At 46.7% G+C, this 23022-nt stretch overlaps 1 protein-coding gene and 1 pseudogene across 3 annotated transcripts in view; one reads left to right on the forward strand and one right to left on the reverse strand.

Annotated features, from left to right (window-relative positions):
- The window catches only part of SIL1 (SIL1 nucleotide exchange factor), a 228937-nt gene that overhangs the window by 65796 nt on the left and 140119 nt on the right, over positions 1-23022 (forward strand). For both annotated transcript variants that reach the window (XM_084780061.1, XM_084780062.1), the window contains one exon: positions 4617-4755. In XM_084780061.1, the coding sequence (XP_084636187.1) occupies positions 4617-4755 (139 nt within the window). The remainder of the gene's footprint in view (positions 1-4616; positions 4756-23022) is intronic.
- LOC311596132 (glyceraldehyde-3-phosphate dehydrogenase-like) lies at positions 13192-14271 on the reverse strand (annotated as a pseudogene). The gene has a single exon. The product of its transcript is annotated as a glyceraldehyde-3-phosphate dehydrogenase-like (transcript).

The following is a 23022-nucleotide window of genomic DNA, read 5'->3' on the forward strand; positions in this document are numbered from 1 at the left end:
TCTGCGTCATCAGCATGGACACTTACAACCCTGCAAGCGTTTGGAAGAGTGTGAAATGGCATGCTCTTTCAAATTAGACCTTCCCCTCCAAGTTGCAGCATTTGCCCAGGGAGGGGGAGGCGCATGAACTTCAGGTGGCAGACAGGAAGTAAACAAAGGAAGATTGTTGGGTCTCTTCTGACAGCTTGAGAGGGAATAAGTGCAGGGTGAAGGGTGTGGGTGGACAGTCTGAGCAGCCACACTGCAGGAGCAGCCTGGGATTGCGGCACTGCATCCAGGCTGTGTAGAGAGGCCAGGCTTTGGGAGAGGTCACCCCCCTTGTCAGTGTGGGCTTTCTGGCAATACAGCTGCTTCTGAATTATCGCTGCTCCTTGTAATTCTTTACTCCTCATAGTAACCTCAGTAAAAAGTGCACTTGGGAGGCAGGCAGATCTCTGTGAGTTCAAGGCCAGCTTGGTATACACAGCGAGTCCAGGACAGCCAAGGCTACACAGAGAGACCCTGTCTCGAAAAACCAATAAAAAGATCCTCATTGAGTCACCAAATTGGACTTTGATGCAGTCATTACTTTGGCCTGTCCTGGGTTCCTTTTCCGGCATGAGGAGACCTGTGTGTTGCATCTCCTCAGGAAAAAAAAATCTGTCATGCAACAAAACACTTCCTGCTTCCCTAGGTTGTGAGAATTATTCTCCTGTTTACTGACACACATGCCGGAATTTCCTCTTGGTACACCAAAGCAAAGTTGCAATTTAAAGCTTAGGTGTTTGGTTTGGTCTTCATAGCATCCTAGAAATGAGAACAGTTCACAAACCCAGATTCCTGGTTGTGTTCAAGTTGTGTAGCTGGGGTGGATAGCGGAGCGGCCGCAGCCGCAGTGACAGTTCGAGGGCTGGGCTTCACAGGCCCAGTGCTCCCTGGGTCTCCACCCATTGGCATCCACTCCTGCCTGGCTGCTAGAGGCATTTGATTTACACACCCGAGGAAATATTTATTACTATTACTCTAATCCTGTGATCTAGCACTTTGGGTCAGGGGCTGGCAAGCATGGCTTGGCCCTAGAGTCCATAGGTTCGGGATACTTAGCAGAACCTAAGTACCCAGATATTCTAGAATACGGTACTGCTACCTCTCTGCAGAAGACTCAGGGGTTGGGGCTCTCCAGCCACACCTGCCTGTGACGTGTGACTCATTTATTCATTCACCCACTCACTCATTCACTCAGCTGTTATGAACTATGTCTTGTGTGCTAGGTCTTGGGCATACACAGTTATAATAGATGGACACACACCTGTCTCAGGAGACTTGGCAGCTGGAAACCCTAGGTGGCCACACCCTCCTGACAGGTTCTCCCAAGTGCAGCTGCTGTCCTATTCTTACTTCATATTCGCCGTCTCCTCCTCTGTCTCTTATTTCTTCTTCTGTCCTCCTTTCTCTCTCCTGCCCTTCTTCCTTGTTTCATTGGCAGAGTCTTTTGTAGTGCAGACTGGCCTTGCACTTGCTTGTGTAACTGAGGCTGGACTTGACCTCTCCTGACCCTCTTGCCTTCACTTCACCTCTCCGCTGGTGTGAGTACAGATGTGTGCCGTGTATCACACCCAGTGTCTGATTTTCTTTTCTTTAAAAATATTATTTTATGATGGGCGGATCTGGGTCCAGGGGTCCTGCTCAAACTATGTCACCAGCCAAGGACAATACATGCAGTAAACTTTGAACCCCTACCCAGATCTACCCAATGGACAGGACATTCTTCACAGTTGAGTGGAGAGTGGGGACTGACTTTCACATGAACTCTAGTGCCCCATATTTGACCACGCCCCCTGGAGGGGGAGACCTGGTGGCACTCAGTGGAAGGATAGCAGGCTACCAAGAAGAGACTTGATACCCTATGGGCATATACAGGGGGAGGAAGTCCCCCTCAGTTACAGTCATAGCGGGGTAAGAGGAAAATGGGAGGGAGGGAGGAATGGGAGGATGCAAGGGGTGGGATAACAACTGAGATGTAATATGAATAAATTAATAAACTATATTAAAACACATTGTTACACACACACACATACACATATGTTTTGCTTGCATGTATGTCTATGTACAGTCCATTACAATGCTATGGAAGCCAGAAGCAGATGCTGGATCCCCTGGAACTGGAGTTACAGACAGTTGTGAGCTGCCATGTAGGTGCTGGGAATTGAACCAAGGTCTTCTGGAAGAGCAGCCAGTGCTCTTTACCACTGAGCCATCTTTCCAGCCCCTATTTTTTTAAGTTAATTTTTTGTGAAGACTTAAAATTGAATAGATAAGAAGGGCTTGAGCTAGGCTGTGATCCTGGGTCACAGAGTGACCTCCCCTCAACCTGCCCTGCCCAAGTGAAACTGTATTGTGTGGTTACTCTAAATTGTCATGGCACAGACTTCTCTGAGCTGGAAATTTAGACTGCTTTTGTGAGTAATGTGATGGTGGTGAGTACCATGTTCTCAGGGCTAGTGGCTTACAATATAGTATCTCATCTAAAATACAAAGGAGAGATTGTCATTTCTACTTTTCTTTTTAAAGATTTATTTATTTATTAGTATGTATACAGTGCTCTACCTGCATGCACACCTGCACACCAGAGGACATCAGATCCCAGTATAGATGATTGTGAGCCACCGTGTGGTTGCTGGGAATTGAACTCAGGACCTTTGGAAGAACAGATAGTTTTTCTTTTTTTTTTCTCTTTCTTTCTTTCTTTCTTTCTTTCTTTTTTGAGACAGGGTCTCTCTGTGTAGTCTTGGCTGTTCCAGACTTGTTTTGTAGATCAGGCTGGCCTCGAACTCACAGGGATCCACCTGCTTCCCAAGTGCTGGGATTACAGACGTGCACCACCACGCCCGGCCTGGAAGAACAGATAGTGTTCTTAACCTCTGAGCCATCTCTCCAGCCCCATTTCTACTTTTTAAATGGAGAAACCTAGTCTTCACAAGTTAAATAACTGTTCCAGAATATCTCTCTCTCTCTCTCTCTCTCTCTCTCTCTCTCTCTCTCTCTCTCTCTCTCTCTCTCGTGCATGCACGCGCCGCACCCCCCCACACACACAAATGGGATCTGAACTTGTGCTCTATGACAGAGAGCTCCAGTTCTTTATCACTGTGCCATATCAGTGTTCTCATTAATTGTGAAATGATTTAAGAGCTTCCTTCTGTCCAAGATGTTTTCCTTTCTGGTCCTTAACAAGGTGTGAAATTCTGCCACTTAAATTTCAGGCTTTTATTTCTTGTTGAAATGTGAAAATTCTTGGAAGGGTTGTGTTTTGTCATCAGCAGCACCTTAACACCTTAACCCGTCTTCTGACAGCTAATTAAAGATCAGACATGGAGGGACCCAGGCAGGTGGGAGTCCCTTTCTAGTGCTGGGTACGGCTTGAGGATGGCATGCACATACCACTACCCGGGCAGGCTTAGGGTTGTTGAGAAATCAAAATGAGGTCTATGTAAAGTACTCAGTACAGACGTGGCTCAAAGGAAGGCTCTAAGAAATACACCTATTATGGTAGGATTTGAGAAATGGATAAAAAGTAATAATATAGAGGTGGCTTGGCTGGGTAACCTCCCTGTGTGCTAGTATACGTTCCTCCTTACTATCACAAATGTAATTTTCCCAAGCTCTGGAGCCCTCTGCTTCAGGTTCTTGAGGCTTACATGACTACTTTTATCAAAATGCAGATTTAAAAATGGGAGGCCAGTGCTGTAGTCACACAAGCATGCACACACACTCACTCTCACATACATGCATACACACACACTCTCATGCACACATGCATCAGGCAAACATACATGTAAAATAAAAATAAGCGTTAAAAAAGGAGATAAAAGCTGAGTGTAGTTGCTCATGCCTGTAATCCCAGAACTCTGGGTGGCAGAGGCTGGTTGATTTCTTTGAGTTCAAGGCCAACCTGGTCTACAAAGCAAGTCCAGGACCGCCAACGATACACCCACACAAAACCCTGTCTCAGCCCCTCTCCCCCCATAAAAAAGACCAGGAAGAAGCAAAATGAATAATACTCGGTGTTCATGTTCCCTCTCTCTTTTAAGCTCAGGGCTTCACAGACTCCATCTTCCTATTCCTTGATGTCCCTGGGGTAGAGAGAAGCAGGTTTGGGGAAGCCGTTTCCAACTTGGACATGTTCTTGTCTTGGCCACGTTAGAATCCCATGTCCCTACTTGCAACTCTTACTCCATGGTTTGGACTGTTCCGGGACGTTTATATCGGTCCCCAGGGGATTTGCCAGGCTACTTGGGAGTCAATTAGAACTCAGGCACCAGGCTGTTTGAAGCAGGGAAATACAAAGTAAAAGCTGTGCTAACCCTTCTCTCTAGTATTTTCTTTAACCCCTCAAGAGAGTATGGAATCTTCCTTGTACATGTATAAAAGTACTGTATATGCCCCACAGCCTACTGTGTTCACTTAACCATACTGGCTCACATGCTAGCTCTGAGGCTCACCTTGTGGAAGGAACTGCCAACGTGGCACTGTGTCTGAAGATGGGGAGGGGGTACAGGGAGAGGGCAGCGCTTTGAGCTGCGTCTTTCCTCTTGCCTGCAGCCTAGAGTGGTGGGTCATGCACTATTTTCTTTTCTCAGAATGCGCTTGAGCTCATCAACTCAGAGAAGAGCGTCCACAAAGAACCAGAGACAAAGGAGCCCGGAGGAGAGGAGGAGCTAGACACGGAGGTCCTGGAGGTGTCCCACCCGGCTCAAGAGTGGCAGGCTCTTCAACCAGGTACCAGACCCGCTCTGTTCCTTTGAAATACACTGAGTTGGAAACCACAAACGTTCTTAGTTCTTGAAGGTTGGAAGCAACCGTTCTCACAGTGACCATCAGAGCGGCAGCTACAGTACCGTGGAGTTTGGGGAGTCTCCTTCTCTAGCAGAGCAGGGTTTGTGGTATGAGTGCCCTGGAAGGAGGCATGTGGTGGGTGGCCGCGCTTTCTGAGCAAGTGATGGAAGACTTTCTTCCCTGCACTCCTGAAGCCCAGGCGCGGCAGTGACATGTGCCTTGCTCTGCAAATGCTATTTTGGGCTCTGCTGCTCGGCTCAGTGCTGCTGAAATAGTAGTGTTCACGGGAGAGTCCCGAGCACTGATGTGGGGCCCAACTGTTCTGTTAAAGGAACCTGGGCCAAGAAGAAAAGGGCTAGTCCTTGCCTGACCATCATTGGGGCATCTTCAGAAGGAACAACTTTCTAACCCTTTTATGACCCTGAGTCCGAGGTTTCAAGTAATAATGACAGTAGCCTGCAGTTGTGAAATGCTTACCATATCAGGCCCACTGCTAGGTTCCTCGTGTGCACCGTCTTCAGTCTTTGTAGGAATAGAATTATTGCTGTCTTTATATCCCAGTGGGAACACTGAGGCTCGAGAGGCTACATCACTGGTCCTGTGATTGGTCTGATGCCGTACGTCATGGACCTCAGAGCCTTGACCCGCTCCCTACCCACTTCTTCCCATTTGCACTGTCCTTGGCGGGAGCCCAGTCTCAGGTGCTTGTGTTCTGTACGGTGGCAAAGTGAATGGCAAGTTCTGGCAGCAGCCACAGAATGGTTTTATCAGGTCCTTGCTGATATTCATCGCTGTGTCCTCACAGCCCCCATTGCTGCTGTGCTGCCAGGGATAGCATTTGCTGTGCCAGCCAGAGATCTCACTCCTGCTAGGCTTGCATATGGGTAGTTGCTGCCGCACAAGACTGATGAAGTACCAGAGAAGCCAAGTGGAAGCTCGTGGCATCAGGCAGAGGGAAGGCTGAGAACAGAGGTATTTGATGCAGCAGGCCTGACTCTGCCTGTCCTTTCTCAGCTACCCTGAGAATAGAATTTGGCCTTTGAAGAATAGCTCGGGGAGGCTGTCAGGGGTGAAGAGGTACAAGATGTGGCTCTATCATCTGGTTTTATGTGGGGTTGTTGGTATTCTTTTAAACAGGCAAGTGCCTGAAGTAGATGGATGCTCATGTTCTGAATTCCTACTTGTACTCTGTGCCTTTGGCTGGGTCAGTAGCCTCCTTCCAGCCTTTGGTCCACACTGCAAACAGAACACTCCTCATATTTCTGACCTTGAGCCTTGCCTAGCTTTCTGGCAGTGGCACTGCTGCTAATAGCTCAAGAGCCCCTGTAGGTGTACTTTGGGAGGAAGAGCCAGAGACTGTGACTAGAGTGAGGAGTGGGCTCTGAGAGCCCTCAGGAGAGCCTGGAGTGAAGCACTTGTCCTGTTTAACTTGATGATCCTTTGACAGCACTGTCTACCTTGTAGTTTCTCGAGAGCTCCTTATAAGCGCTCTGTACAGAATTCTCGCGAAGCTGCTGTGAAGGCTGTTGCCACTAAAGCACACTGTAGATAGAGTCCTCTTCCCAGTCGTGAAGGCCTCTTAGTCCAGCTGTGGGACTGCGCAGCACTGAGGTGCGTGAGCCCACGGCCTGCTTTTCCTTGTGGTCTTCGCTGGGGAAGGCGACCACGATGTGAGGGAAAGACTTGTATGATGATGAAATGCTCTCCCTTCTCCTTCAGTAGCAGTGTTGATGAGGGAGCCTGGATAAGCACAGGTCGGAAGTGTAGTAGACTATTTCCTGCTTGAGAGTCAGAGGCAGGCACAGAAAACTGGTGTCACCCTTTGGGGATTTTAAAGACAATGATGGTAAGTTTATGTAGCTATTTGTTGACCTTATCAGGCCTACCAGTCTTGTTTTTCAGTTTAAAGGACTTTTGGGAAGGCTCCACCTCTGATTTCCTTTTGCCTCAGATTGAAGAATAGTAGGGTATATGGGCTGTTTGGGTTATGGGCTAAGCTCATTGGAAGGCAGATTGCTAGACTGCCTGCTGTAGCCTGGCACACTAGTGAAACAACACATGACTTTTTAGGTCTTCCCACTTGGCCAGGTGGGCACTTGGATTCAGCCACACAGCACTGAGACAGCTACAGGTTTCTCCTCTGAAGTCTGCCCGCCTCTGTTATTACTGTCAGCATCTTCACTGGGAGTTGCCTGTTCCTGGAAGTGATTTTCCTGTCTCCTTTCTTCTGGTTTATTTTGGGATCTGCCTCACCTAACAGAGGCACAGCAAGCATTTGAGTGTGGATTCAGTATCAGCTGTTCCTGAGCAAGCAGGGAAAGCTGTTTGCTGGCAGGTCCTTTCGGTTCTGAGCGGGGAACTGAGACATTTGTCCTGGAGCCGAGCACTCCTAGGTCCCTGTGCACTTGTTATTATAGGACACTGTTTACAGCCAGATCCCATGGCTTTGTCTTTTCTGAGATGCTGTTTTGTGCCAGGTACTGTACCTGTAGTCAGAGACACAGATGATAGCTCACACTCACTAAGAAGCACTGACTCTTCCAGGCACCCTTTGAGGGTAGATGCTGTTGTAGCCATCCTCATTTTACAGATGAACTCATTCTCAGCAAGAAGAAATCACATGGACAAGCATCAAAGTGCTAGAGTCAAAGTTCAGACAACTTTAAGCCCAGCTCCAGTACTGTGTATTCCTAAGGAACAAAATGGGCACGGGCCCTTTGTGCCTCACAGCTTATAGGCTCACAGATGATACAGAAGCAGTCCCTTGGTGTGGCAGGGCCAGGCTTTGCTAGTGCTGAGAACTCAGTGGGGCAATTTTTTGATTCTGGACCTAGCTGTGGTTCTCTGAGCTGTGTGTGCTGAGGTTGCTCAGAATCTCTAAGCCTTAGTTTCCTTATCTGAAAATAGGAATGGAAATAATCTCACAGAAGTGGTATAAGAACAGTACAAGACGTGTGTGTGTGTGTGTGTGTGTGTGTGTGTGTGTGTGTGTGTGTGTGTGTGTAAGCTGTTTCTCAAAGGGCCTGACAAAGAGAATATATTCAATATGTTGACATTTTAAAAAAGACGCCTTTCCTCTCTCTCTTTGGCTACCTGAAGGAGAAGTGGAGGTGAGAAGGGCACCTGGACAAAGGCTGCCCCGTCCTCCTTGTCAGTGCTGCCCACCAGCCGCTCCAGCTCAGGAAAGCACAGCCAAGCTCAACCTGAGGCTTCTTATTGACCTGCTTTGACTTCAAGGCAGCTGTGAGAATCCCTGAACCATTGGCCTTAGAGCCCACTCAATGAGCGCATGCAGGAAGCTTGTGCAGGAACACGTTCATGTGAGGGGTGGAAAAGAGAAAAAAAAAAAAAACCTAAATCATCAACAACTGATGAGAGCAATCCAAGAATTACAGAGCCCCAGCCATCTGGTCAGATCATTTCAGATCCGCACGAGCAATAAGAGGGAATTGAATTTTAAAAACCTCATTTATAGTAGACCAACTACTCTGGCTTCAAGTATTTAAGAGAGGAGCCTGATTTCCTGCAGGCTCTGGACATCTGTCTGAAGGAGCGTCTGATCCTAGTCAGGGTGAAGGCAAGGCAGTTTCTTGGGGGCTTTTGATCCTTTGCAGCTTCAGAGGGGCTGCGTGGTTTGTTATTTCTGTGACACCACTTGGATGCCCAGGAATCAGCTCAATCCTAGCACTGTTTACTAAGGGTTACTATCAGATCCCAGAAGTTAGAGGCTTAGTTTCTCCATGACTGCCCCATTTCAGATGTCACTTCTAAATCTTCTGCCACCTGTACCTTCACTCCCCAGGATTCTCACACCTTCTTCTCAGTTTGATAATTCTGAATATTAAGTAAACTCAGAGTCAGAACACACTACTTATGTATATCTGTCTGGTGTCAAGAGTGTAGCTGAAGAGCAGCTAAAGGGAAGAGGTGCAGACAGTGAGCTCTTGGAGTCCGTGTGGAGGGCAGTCGGCCCAGCTCCCACACTCTCTGTGGGTCCACCATCTTCCCGTTCAGGAAGGGCCCTGAAGCCTATTGTTTTAGGACTCTTAATGGACGTTTCATTGCACAGGCATGATTGGTGCCACGCACTGGCTATAGCTGATCAATCTCCAGCCCTCCTGTGCTCCCCAGAGACGGAGGAAGGGTCTTAAAATTCTAACCCTCTAATCATGGCTAATCCAGGTGAGTTATCTGACTCTCCACCAAAGTCACCTATTAGCATAAATTCTGGTAAGGTAGAAAAGCACCTGTGAATAACAAAAAGTCTCTGTCACTTAGAGAAATTCTATATTTTATTCTTTTTAAAAATATGTTTTACTAATTTATGCATATTACATCTCAATTGTTATCCCATCCCTTGTTTCCTCCCATTCCTCCCTCCTGCTTTCCCCCTACTCCCCTCCCCTATGACTGTGACTGAGAAGGACCTCTTCCCCCTGTATATGCTCATAGGGTATCAAGTCTCTAAGAAATTCTGTATTTTAGAAGCACTGTGCTAAGGGGTGCAGGGCAAAGAGTGTTTTTGTTTTTGTTGTTTTGTTTTGAATTTAAATTTTGTTAATTTATTCAGATTACAACTCAATTGTTATCCCATCACTTGTATCCTCCCGTTCCTCCCTCCCTCCTCCTGCTTTCACCCTATTCCCCTCCCCTAGGTCTAAGACCAAGGGGACCTCCTTCCCCACTATATGGTCATAGGCTATCAAGTCTCATCTTGGTAGCCTGCTTACAAAGACCAGTTTTTAAATGCAGGCCACAGGTTGCAATAGATGTGAGACTAAGGTTCAAAGTATTTCTGCAACCTCTTCAGGTCTGTGGTTGAGAGGGAAAATTACCGTATTCTCCTAGGATCTTCTTTCCAGGTCACCCTACTCTCCAGGGTTTCTCCAAATACTCAGCTCTCCTGTAGAATCCGTCCTACACCAGAACAAGAGTACATACCCAGGACACAGGGCGTCCATACCGTTTGCTGGTTATCAGAGTGGAGGTGTGGGGCTTCTTGATCGCCTCCTGGAGGCATCTGTGGTGATCTTTCACTGTGACTTAAATGTAGTGTTGAAATGTGGACGGGGGACTGGAGAGAGGAAACAGTAGCTTTGTAGAGGTTTGTGTGTGTGTCTGGGTCTGTCTATGTGTGCGTGAGTGTGTGAGCCCTGGATGGTCTAGAATTTGCTACATAGAACAGGCTGGCCTTAACTCCCAAGCGCTGGAATTAATACCTGGCTCTTTCTTTTTGGCCCAAGTTGCTATGCCTAGCAACCTTTCAAGATGAAATGCTCAGAAGAGTTAATAATCTTTGCCTCACTCACCTGTATAATGCCTTCCTTTCCTAGTTTAGGGCCTTTCAGCTTCTAGGGATTCCCTGAGAATGGAATTTATCTGTTTTCTACCTATATTTCTGGTTTCTCTCCCTCTAATGCTATCACCTCCCCAGCTTTTGCTAAGCATTGTTCACTCTGAGCATCTGCTTGGTCCTTGGTAATGCAAGTCAGCTGGGACTGTTAACCCCACAGATGCAAGGAGAATGACCACTGACTCAAATCATCATGGCCAAATTCATTAAAGCAAGCTTTTTTTGTTTGTGTACGTGGGATGTCTCTCTCTGAAGGTGGGGTGCAGGAGATCAACATTAGACATGGTTCAGGAAGTAGGGGGGTTTCCAAGTGGGGGACTTGGCATGCAAATAGGTGGGGTTACAGAAGCAGAACACAAACATCAGGTGGTCATAACAACCTCCTGAAGCAAAGACGTGGTTGCAAGGTGGTCATTAAAGCCTTTGAAACAAAGGCATGCTTGCCATTTCCTGGAACAGGCAGTACAGAACCATCTGTAGTTAAGGTTACAGGTGGGGCATAGCCCAATCCTTGGAAATCAGAGGTTTAATCATAAACAGGAAGGAGCCTAGTTTGGCTTTCAAGCCCAAGGTGGAGGCAGGCTGGTTCATCATTCCCCCTTGTCTTATGTGTTCCTGTCAAATCCTTGAAAGGGTCTTAGCATTCCTTACCTAGGAGGAGAAACAAATTTTGTAATGCATCAAACGATTCATGGCCCAATCATATATCTGTTTGGTTAGCTCAGAAAGAATAAAACTTTTAAGACCATATAATCTTGGCATGCCAATAGATACTATATGTAGCCATGTTGTCTCCTTTGCCGAGGAATTCCTTTTTGATCTGTTCGCCTTCCTGCTTGAATGGAAAGGTATCCAGGGTAACCACACAGCTCTCAGGTGGGACAGTGTCCCAATAGAAGGGCATCATGAGACACCAGAGCCCAGGAACCACACAGCTGTAGGAGGAAGCCTCCTCAGCAGAGGCGTTGCAGGCCTGAGGGAAGGTTTCCCTGGCTGAGCTGCAGTAGTGTTGCAGTCAGACAGCTCCACTTCCCTGCGCCTCCTCTTCAGCGTGGCAGCTCCCAGGGGATGGGATCCCTATCTGAGCTGTGGAGCTCAGGAGCCATCCCCCTCCACTTCTTTGCTTCATTGCTTCTTGGCTTCTTCCCATGAAAGAGTCACGCCAGTCAGCAAATCTCATAAAAGAGATTTATTGGGAGGAACTAATCCAGGGGTGGCTGCCCCCCCACCCCTCCTACCCCCCCCCCCCCCGGGAGAAAATAGCAGGGAGCCTAAACAGTAGGCAGGGCTTGAATTTCTTAGTGGGTGGAACTTTTGAGGAGGAATGGTGGGATTTCAAGTCCTGAGCTTGGGGGTGGGGTGGGGCCTCAGGGATTGGGGGATTTTCACCTAAAATTAGCATAATCTGGGAAGGGTCCTACTGAGGGGCCGTAGATGACCTTTGTGATGATTACAGAGGCTGGAAACACTGTCATGACAGTTAGAAAGGTCTTGGGGAGGGACTTAGCTGCTGGAGCTCCTCAAGCAGGGGCCTGACCACTTGTCTGCCTTGAGAGTTTACAAAGTATACAAAGTTTATAGAGGGAGTCCACAGCAGGGAAGCCTTCCCCTGCCTTTTGAGTCGGCATGAATATCCAACACTAACATTCTAGCTCTCTGTTGAGATCAAAGGGGGATGTATTCTCTTCTGTAACTGCTTCTCAGATGAAATTAAGATGCTGTTGTCAGGGCCCAGGAAAGTTGGAAGGTTAGTCAAAGGCCAGGAGGGGATTAGGGCAATGAAGTATTCATCAGAAGCACCTGGTATGTATGTGTGTGTGTGTGTGTGTGTGTGTGTGTGTGTATGTATGTATGTATGTATGTATTTTGGTTTTTTGAGACAGGGTCTGTCTGTTCGCCTTGGCTGTCCTGGACTAGCTATGTCAACCAGGCTGGCCTTGAACTCAGTTATCCACCTGCTCTACCTCCCAAGTGCTGGGATTAAAGGCGTGTGCCACCACACCTGGCAAGAAGCACCTGGTTTGCTGACCCAGCTGAAGAGACAGGGAGTAATCATTAGCGACTGGTTTAAATCAGTTTTTAGCAAGTCCAGGGCTTTATGGCTTTGTAGGACCACCTGGGGCTGGCATAGATCACCTTTGGAGCATTTTGTAGTCTGGTACTGATTTCTAGATGGTGTCTACCAGCTGAGTGGAACTCTGCCAAGACAGTGTAGACCAGGGGCAGAAGTTTAAAAACTTAAAGGAAACTTTTATATTTGGAGCTTACCTGCCCTCTGCTCCCCAATAGACAGTAGGCAGGGAGGCTTTGGCTGTTGATTGACAGGAGGACCTGTACCTGTCTGGAGTCTGTTTGACCTGTGAGAGGTGGATCTAAGTCTTCTGACTTTCTTGGTTCTCTGGAGTTTACATTACCATTGTCCGTAATCTGTACTGAAATCCATATCATGGAAAAAGCTGCTAACAGGCGTCTGTAAAACAACTGGAATAGACACAAGTCATAGAAAAAGCTATGGCGTTGGGTTAAAAAGCATGAACTCTTTTTCTGTCCAAATTGGACTGAGATGTTTTTAGCATGATTAGAAGCATCATTAAGTCTATATTTAGAAAACAACTAGAGGAAATTTAAACTCTTGAGCTTATTACTGATAATAGTAATTAGGACTTTACCAGCTTATCAGAACTTTATTGATTGTTAAAGCTTTGAACTTTTGAAATCATAGTATAACAATAGCATAGTGGGGAAAGAAATATGAAGTATCTCTCAATTTAAATCATTTTTATATCTTTATAATTCGTGTTTATATATCTTAAATATTTTCTTAGATCCTCATAATTTATTTAGCCTTTTATATCCTTAGGTTTTTCTAATTTAACTTATTTTTAGACTTACAATTTATATAAATTCCATTTATTTATTTATTTTAGGTACAATGAACTTTATTAATGGTATTCAAGAGAGTATGGCTCTCTGGGCCCCTCCCGTTATTCTGTGTCTAAGATGGAAACTGTGAGGGGAGATGCTCAGTGTCAAGGGCTGAGTTAGGACAAGGACTCCTCAGCAACTGAGGGCCTCTCTCTTGCTCTCATGTTCTTGCTGGGGTGGGTGGTCCAGGGCTTCTCACTGCTTGGAGACCATGTACGCCATGAGGTCCACCACCCTGTTGCCATAGCCATATTCATTGTCATACCAGGAAATGAGCTTTACAAAGTTGTCATTGAAAGCAATGCTACCTCCAGCATCAAAGGTAGAAGACTAGGAGTTGCTGTTAAAGTTGCAGGATACAGCCTGGTCCTCAGTGTAGCCCAGGATGCCCTTTAGTGGGCCCTCTGATGCCTGCTTCACCATCTTTTTGACATCATCATACTTAGCAGGTTGGCATGTCAGACAGACCACAACAGACACATGGAGGGTAGGAACACGGAAGGCCATGCCAGTGAGCTTCACGTTCAGCTCTGGAATGATCTTGCCCACAGCCTTGGCAGCACCAGTGGATGCAGGGATGATGCTCTGGGCAGCCCCACAGCCATCATGCCACAGCTTTCCAGAGGAGCCACCCACAGTCTTCTGGGTAGCAGTGATGGCATGGACTGTGGTCATGAGTCCTCCCATGATGCCAAAGTTGTCATGGATGACCTTGGCCAGGGGGGCTCAGCAGTTGGTGGTGCAGGAAGCATTACTGACAATCTTGAGTGAGTTGTCATACTTCTCCTGGTTCACGCCCATCACACACATGGGGGCATCAGCAGAAGGGGTCCATCCTTCAAGTGGGCCCCAGCCTTCTCCGTGGTGGTGAGGACACCAGTAGACCTCACAACATAGTCGGCACCAGCATCACCCCATTTGATGTTGGCAGAATCTCTCTTCTGGAAGAGGTGATGGCCTTCTCCTTGATGACAAGCTTCCTGTTCTCAGCCTTGACTGTGCTCTTGAACCTTCCCTGGGTGGAGTCATACTGGAACATGTAGACCACGCAGTGGAGGTCAGTGAAGGAATCACTGATGGCAACTTTGCCAGATAAGAAGCAGGCCATGGTAACCAGGTGGCCAATACAGCCAAATCCATTTACTCTGACCTTCATCATCATGTTAGGGGACGTGGCTAGCACTGACTCTGGAACAGGGAGGAGCAGAGAGCCTAAATTTCAATTTAAAAAAAATCCAATTAGTTTTCAGTACACACAGTTAGGTGATTGGTTTTTTTTTTTTTGTTTTGTTTTGTTTTTTTTGTTTTTGTTTTTGTTTTTGTTTTTTGTTTTTTGAGACAGCGTTTCTCTGTGTAGCATTGGCTGTCCTGGAACTCACTCACTCTGTGGATCAGGCTGGCCTCCATCTCATAGAGATCCACTGTCTCTGCCTTCTGAGGGCTGGGATTAAAGGCGTGCACCACCATTGCCTACCCTAAGTGGTTGACTTTGAGACTAGTCTTTGGAGAGCAAGTTACTTTAAATAAAGGAACAGTAAAAGTTATTTTGAAACCTGTTTTGTGAGTTTATATTTTAGTGTGAAGTAAACAGTGTCTGCCTTTCTCAGCAGGATACCTAGTAGCTCTAGAAAAGTGACAGAGCTACAGTTAACCGTCAATACCATCAGAGATCTAAGAAGGATAAGTGATAATCCAAATGTAATCCAAATGGTCTCTGTGTTAATTAAAATGACAGTGACATACCAGCTACCTGGATGGTTACCCTAGGCTCCTGTGTCATCTTCAGTGGGAGCAGAGGTCGTGGGTCTCTGGATGTCACACAGGACAACATTACATCTTCAGCTGCCTGCACAGGATGGCATAGGCCTTTAGCTACCAAACCCAAAAGGTCTGAGAGATTTCAGATCCCCTTTGATGAGGGAGAGTAGAGCAGTCAACCCAGCAGTGTCCACAGTTTGGGCAAGCCATGGCAGTAGGCCTGTCACTGTCAGCTTTGCTCAGTGGTCAGTGTTACTGAAAATCAGGTCTGTGCCCCATATTTGGAGACCGTAGAGTCACTACTAGGAGCTGGCATTTCTGTCTGGAAGCTTTTTTCATTAAGACATTTTTGTTTTTTTATTTTTTGAGAGAATTTCTCTGTGTAACAGTTCACTGTTCTGGAATTCACTTTGTAGACCAGGCTGGCCCCAAATTCACACAGATCCTCCTGTCTCTAGAGTGCTGGGGTTAAAGGCATGCCCCACCACCACCTGGCTTAGATATATATTCTTTTTTGTTTCTTTGTTTTTGGTTTTTTTTTGAGACAGGGTTTCTCTGTGTAATAGCCCTGGCCATCCTGGAACTCTCACTGTAGATCAGGCTGGCCTCAAACTCACAGAGATCTGTCTGCCTCTGCCTCCAGAGTGCTGGGATTAAATCCCTGTGCCACAACACCCGGCTAGATATATATATTCTTTGTTTTGTTTTTTGTTTTTTTGTTTTTTGAGACAGGATTTCTCTAGCTTGGCTGGACTGGCTTTGTAGACCAGGCTGGCCTCAAACTCACAGTGATCCACCTGCTTCTGCCTCTCAAGTGCTGGGATTAAAGGCGTGCGACACTACGCACGGCTCTAGATATATATTCTTAAATTAGTCTCTGACCGGCCTTTCTCAGGGTGAGCTTTTAAGTGTAAAAACCATGTTTTGGGTTGACATATTTCAAATTAACAAGACCAGTTAGCTAGAAGCAGAAGTCAGGAGTTAACCACAGGTTTGTATATTGGAGACTTTCCCAGAACTATGGATTAGGTCTTTGCTTTTGTTTTGGTTGGTGGTGGTGTCTGTATGCTGAGTTTTACGGCCTGAATGCTAAGATTACTTATGTATACATTTCTAATTATTAACTCTGTGCTGTAGGTTTTAAGTCAACTTTTGTTACCGATTTTGCAGATTTTTAACCATGTCTAATAACCTTATAAATCTCGAGGTGCAGAAAGTCTTGAGGTAAGATTTATCTTAGAGGAAGGTTTGGACAGTCAAGGAAACCAATAGTTTAATTGTTTTTGGCTGCTCTGCCTTGCTCTTTTTGTTTATTTATTTTCCTGACACAAAGTCAGGTGGCTCACCTGACACCAGACACAAACTTCCCAGCTCCAGAGCCAGCTTTTCAATGGAGAATAGCACAAAAAATATTTCAACATTATCAATACCCCAAGAGACATTCGGATCCCTGCTCCTCTGAATCCAGTGACCAGAAAGCTTGGAGATAAGGAGCTCTGAGCCCTGGCTGTCAAAGCAGCCATGGCACCTGGTGGCAGCGGATTTGAGCCTGGGCCGTGAGAGTACACAGAGCAGCCCTGGTTTATCAGGACTAGCTTGAGGAAGTCAGGATGCCAGGCTTCTCCAGGCTGACAAATGACTGTGCACTAGGAGAGAAGAGTCATGGGGCTGGCATCTTTGACAGTCCCTGGAGACTCTGTGGGGACATTTTAGATTACCTCGTTTCTCCTGTAGGTAAGTTTCTTCTCTAGCCTGCCTCGATGGCTACGCTGCTCCTCAGCAACCAGATATGAACACGCAGAGGCTCTGACAGCACTCGTCACCTCCACTGCAGGGACCACCGAGGCTGAGGGCACTCTGTACTGTTGGCTGAGCTCTGCACTGCCACTAGAACGTGTCTGCCCAGGACTTGGCTTTATTACCAAGACAGGCCAGGCCAGGCCAGGCCAGGGTGCAGTCTGTGGGCTGAATGTGATAGAGAGCAGCTGCTGGCCAGCCTCTTCCTAACAAGTATTTGTATGTTTAATGCTCATCCGATGGCCCTTCTCCTCCCCTCCCTCTGCCTCCATCCACCTGTTCTCCCCAAGGCTCAATCAAGGGTACTTATCAGAGTGGCACAGGCGCAGCTTTCAAAGGTCAGCTCACAGAATGTGCGAGATGAAAGCTCAAACTAAGCAAGGATGACAGGACTAGCTGCCAGGACCAGTGTCAGCCAAGGGCTCTGCTTCAGTTCAGAAAGTCTATGTAGCTCCAGCTGCCCCTCTGCCTCTAGTATTGGCCTCACCCTTCTGGGGAGATGGCTTGATCCATTTCCAAGGGGACTAAGCAGGATTTAGAACAGCTCTCAAGCCAGGCACAGTGGTACATGCCTGTAATCCCAGCATTCATGAGGCAGAGGCAGGTGAATCTCTGGGAGTTTGAGGCCAGCCTGATCTACAAAGTGAGTCCAGGATGGCCAAGGCTACAGAGAGAAACCCCACCTCAACAAAACAAAACAACAACAACAACAACAAAAAGAATAGCTCTCAAGGGCTGGCCTAGAGGTGCACCAGGAGGCCCTTTGGTAGAGCATCTTGCATGTTAAGTCTCTACAGAACACATACAGGAACTAATCTGTAGCTTAGAGAGTGATGAGGAGGAAAGAGGGCAAGGGAGGAAGCAAGAACGGAGGGGAAATGACATAAACCGTGACCTGAATGTGAGAGCGTTCTTACTTGCTTTCTATTGGCTGAAAAGGCAAGGTCTATTGGGAAATAGTGACATGGTAGTCCATTTGTTATGGATAGGACCTATAAGAGACAAGAAGTGAGGGAACCAATAGCTCCTCTGTCTTGAAGTGTGCAGGTAAGTGTAGCCCACGAGTCTATCATTGAGGGTAGCCAGGGGCGGTGCTAACAGACGAGGGAGTATGGAAGGGGATGTGGACGCCTGAGTTAGAGAACAAGTTTGAAGCCTAAAGTGTAATCTCGGATAGAACCATGGCAGAAAAACTGTTTTGTTTCCTGTTTCACTAGTTGAACTCCTACAGCATTCTAAGTACATCAGGAAGTCAGTGGCAGGCATGGCAGGCATGGCAGAGGTTGTCTGTATGAGCTTGTGTTGAGGGGAGGACTCCTAGACAGGGATGTGGCTGCGATAGCATAACAGTACTGGCAGAAACGACTTCCCAAAGACAGAGCCATTGATCCTCCTTGAAGAGCGATTTTGGTATGTGTTGGAAAAGAATCTGTACAGATGGATTTAAAATCCAGACTGGGCTGGGCAGTGGTGGCACATACTTTTAATCCCAGCACTTGGGAGGCAGGGCAAATAGATCTCTGTGAGTTCAAGGCTAGCCTAGTCTATACAGTAAGTTCCAGGATAGCCAGGTTTATGTAGAGACACTGTCTTAAAAAAAAAAGTTCCAGGAAATCTCTGATGGGATGAAGTGATTTTGGTGACATGACCTCTTGATTGGGATGAGCTTTAGAAATTAGGGCTAGAGGTGGGAAGGAAACATGGAAAGGTGAGAAAAGTGGAAAGTTGAGGTAGTTTATATGAACCAAATTGAGGGTGGGTTCTGCCTTGGGTGATGAAAAAGGGGGCCTTGATTACATGCTTGAAAAAATGGAGTTAGCAAGAAGTATTGTCAGAACTTAGAAACCAAGAGGTCAGAACTCAGCATCTCCAGAGCATGAGGAAGGGCCTCGCAGACACTTTTTAAGATGAGCTGAGCCCTGGGCAGCGGATGGCCAACGAGAGAGTTAGCTAGCAGCTGAGCGATAATCGCAGACTTCCCCACGCTGGCCCTGGGTTGGTGAAGATGCCTGTGTGTGTTCCAACTGTGGGCTTTTGGGAGGAAGATCTCTGGTAGGCTCCAGAGCTGTAAGAACCTCCTGTCGACTAGTGCCGACTGGCCCTTTTCTGAAGCCAGGGAGCATCCATGGGTCGGTTTGAGAACCTTGACAGTGGCTTGTCAGAGGAGCATCTGCCCCCTGCTAGCCACTGCTTTTCCAGAATGCCTAGGAAGAGTGGCAAAGAGGCAGGCCTGAGTGCAGGGGCCCTGCAGGCCTCCTGGTGCGCGTGCTATGGCTGAGCCAGTTGTGTCTCTGCTCATGTCAAGGCTTTTTTCACTGTTATTGCTCATAAATTCACAGGCTGTTGATATTCCCTTACTCCCCATGCTATGTTAATTTGGGCAAACCAAGAATTGAACTTTATTTAATTTTTTTTTAATTCCCAGAAAAGTGTGTTTCTGTTTTATGTAATGTTGTTGTTTAGAAGATGGGAACTATTACTTTGGGTTAAAAAAATTGAAATTTGATTACCTGTGGCTGTAATTAGTTTATCAGGACAGAGGAGAGGGTTTATGGAATAGTAATATGGTATATTTGTAAAAGTGCCCCCCCCCCCAGGAGCATGGAAAGAAATCTCCTGGTCCTCATTCTAGCAACAGCCTCAATGCTGGGAGGACAGTCTTCCTGGTTTTGCCAACTCTGGCTTTTAGACCGAAGAGCAAAGGTTGTTTAATATCTCATGGCTGAGAGTTAATAAGATCTAGAAATTTTAGTCTAGCAATTGGGAAAACTTTTTTTTTCTTAACTTTTCCCATTGTGTTAAGTTCTTTGTGCACCCGGTTTAGAGTCACCTGCTGAGTGTGGTGGCACATACGTGAGTCCTGGCAAGTAGGGTCACTCTTGGCTACATGTAGGGAGTTGGAGCTCAAGGCCTGCCTGGGCTGTATGAGACTCAGCCTTAAAACAAGGGAAAAACAAAACAAACAATACCTCTTGAAGACCACGTGAGGATGTGACATTTGGAGGTTGTTGTGCAGAAGGGAGCAGTTCCTCAGGCAGAGGCCACGTTGTTCACGCTGCCCTTGGCTTTCGAGGCTAGACCCAGATGACCCCAGACACAGTGAGTAGGTGCTCTCTGCAGGGCGCTAGAGGACTGCTCTTTGGTTTCAGATCTAGGACTGTCCCCCTACTTTAAAACTTTATCTGCCTGTGATTAAGGCAGTCAGTTGGTGTCTTGGTTTTATAGTGACTGCACAAAATGCTCCTTTCTTTCCTTCCTGTTTTTTTGTTGTGTTTGTGTTGGGATATGTGTGGAGGCCAAAGATCAAGGTAAGAGGCTCTTTATTTTTGTGTATATATGTGCTTATGTGTGTGTGGCATATACGCCTGTGTAGAGGCCAGAGGAAGGTGTCAGGTGTCCTGCTCTGCCTCATTCCCTTGAGACAGAATGTGTCACTGAACCTGGAGTTAGGCTGTGGCCCGCAAGCCCCAGCAATGTCGTGTGTCTGCCTCCTACAGCGCTGGGGCTAAAGGCTTGCACATGGCTTTGTCCCCGGGTTCTGCCGTTTGATCTCAGGTCCTTGTGCTTGTGCAGCACGTACTCTTCTTACCTTTGGCTTCTCTACTTGAGCTTTTGAGACAGGGTCTCTCACTGAATATGGGGCTTACTCATGGCTAGGCTGGCTGCCAGGCAGCTCCAGGGACAGCTTGCCTCTGCTCCTCTGGCACCACCGGGAGCACAGGCACCATCATTCATTATTTCCTGTGAGGGCAGGGGGTCTGCACTCAGGCCTCACGCCTGTGCTCGCTCTGCTTTTCATGCTCTGTTTGTCTCCCTTTCCCCTTCATGGCCTGCCATTGTCGCCTCCTTCTCTGCCTTGCTGTAATGGCCTCTACCTGCAGCTGAGTGGCAGGTGGCAGGGATGGATGGATGGGATGTATGCAGCTGAGGGAATAGTTTCTCAATTGTGTTAGCATCAAAGCAATGATTTCCAAGCCAGTCCTTCCAGCCGTGCATTCCACTGATCAGTCAAAACAAAAGGAAAACATATTAGCATTGCCAGAGAGGGGATGTGGGGGAAAATCAAGTCTGTGGAACTGAGTGATCTAAACTCATAGCTCTAAAAACAAATCTTGAAGTGCAGCTGGAGTATTTCCTAGTCTGTCTGCGATGGCCGGGTCCCTTGATGCATGCCCGCTGTGCTATATGAATGCTATGTGCTCAGCCTGAGAGAACCTGAGGCTGAAGAGGGGCACAGGCCTGGGTTGCCCATCATTAGATATTTCTGGGCATGACATGGGAAACAGCAACCTCAGGGGTTTCTTTCCTTTCAAAAATGATTTATGCCTTAATTTTATGTGGGTGAATGTGTGCCTGACTGTATGTGTGTGCAGCATGTGCATACAAAGTGCCTGGGAGGCCAGAAAAGAGTGTGGGAGCTTCTGACCTAAGTTCAGGAGGTTCTGTGCTGCCCAGTGTGGGCACTGAGAATGGAACCCGGGTCCCTTACAAGAACAGCAAGTGCTCTTAAGTGCTGAGCCATCTCTCCAGTGTGTGACTTCCATGCCTCCACACGTTCGCAAAGGCCTTGTAAGAGTTCCCTTGAATTAAGCGTGCCTTCAAGGTCATTACTGTATTTGCCCCCCTGCCTTGGACCAGTGCGGATGGAGGTCTGTGGAGAATAGCCTCTGTCCTAGTCTAGCAACCTGCTTCTTACTAAGAAAGAGACATCTTCTGGTTGTGAAGACAAAACTAAAATGGAGTTTGTCTCCTTTGGAAAAGAAAAACAAACATAAAAACGCCCCCCTTTTCCCAGTTCATTAAGCTCTATAGGGAAGGAGTGGCAGAGGCAGAGCTTGGGAAGTATTTTGGCGTTTACTTGTTGCAGTACCTTGAATGCCACAGCCTACCTGGGCTCATACTTATGCCTTTTACAGCTGTGTAGCCTTGGGCAAGTTACTTAATTCATCAAGGTCTAATGAAATATTTAATGAAGTATTTTCTCATTAAAAAAGTGGTTGGTGGTAGTGGCAGAGAGCTTGTTTAGCAGTTAAGAACATTTACTGATCTTGCAGAAAAACCTAAGTTCAGTTCCCAGTGCCCACATCTGCTTACAACTGCTTGCAACTCCAATCAGTTCCTGGAGGTCCTACACCCTCTTGCTGCTTCTTTGAGTACCTGTATATACATGGTATAATAAACTCATGTAGGCAGACACACGTACACAGGAAAATAAATAAATAGCTTTTAAAAGAAAAATGCCCATCTATAAATAGATAAATAAAAAAAAAACAGCTAACATTGAGCAAATAATTTGAACATGGCACTATTATAAATACTTTATGAATATTTTCACAATAAATATTAGTTGTTCTTGCTTCTATTGTATTAAAATTGGGTATATATCAGGCAAATCAAAATTGAGGCAAGGGCTGGAGGGGTAGCTCAGTGGTAAAGTACTTGCCTGGTTCAACACTAAAGGAAATAATAACAGATTCCAAAATGGAATAGAATATAATCTGAAAACAGCTGACTAGTACTCTTCAAGTGTGTTCAAGCCAAGAATGACAAACAGTGAGTTGAATAGGTCAAGAATAGCAAGTGTGGGGGCTGGAGAGATGGCTCAGAGGTTAAGAGCACCTTCTGCTTTTCTGAAGGTCCTGAGCTCAATTCCCAGCAACCACATGGTGGCTTACAACCACCTGTAATGAGATCTGGTGTCTTCTTGTGGTGGGCAGGCATATGTGTGGGCATAATACTGTATAAATAAAAAATAAATCTTAAAAAAAAAAAAAGAATACCAGGTGTGAGGAAGGTGTGGTGGCACACACCTTTAATCCCAGCACTCAGGAGGCAGAGGCAGGTGGATCGCTGTGAGTTTGAGGCCAGCCTGGTCTAGAGTGTGAATTCCAGGATAGCCAGGGCTACATTGTGAGATCCTTTTTCAGAAAAAACCAAAAACCGAAAACCAAAACTCCTAAACCAAATCAAACCAAGCCAACAATAAGAAAGAAAGGAAGGAAGGAAGAAGGAAAGAAAGTAAGAAAAGGAAAGAAAGGAAAGGACAGGAAAGAAAAGTAGGAAGGAAAGAAAGGAAAGGAAAAAGAGAGAAAAAAGAAAGAATGGCAACCATGGAGCTGGAGAGATGGCTCAGTAATTAGAACTAGGACTAGAGTTTGGACCCATCACCTGAGTGATGAGCCAGACATCCCACAAGTGGCTGAACTCCAGCTCTGAGGGATCCAGTGCCCCCTCTGATAAATGTACACACACAGGCTTGTCCACCTACACACACATAGGTATACAGCACACACACAGGCTTGTCCACTTGCACACACACATAGGTATACAGCGCACAGACACAGCCTTGTTCACCTGCACACACACATAGGTATACA

Source organism: Acomys minous (genome assembly GCF_964271855.1).
Source record: "Acomys minous genome assembly, chromosome: 4".
Classification (NCBI taxonomy): Eukaryota; Metazoa; Chordata; class Mammalia; order Rodentia; family Muridae; genus Acomys; species Acomys minous.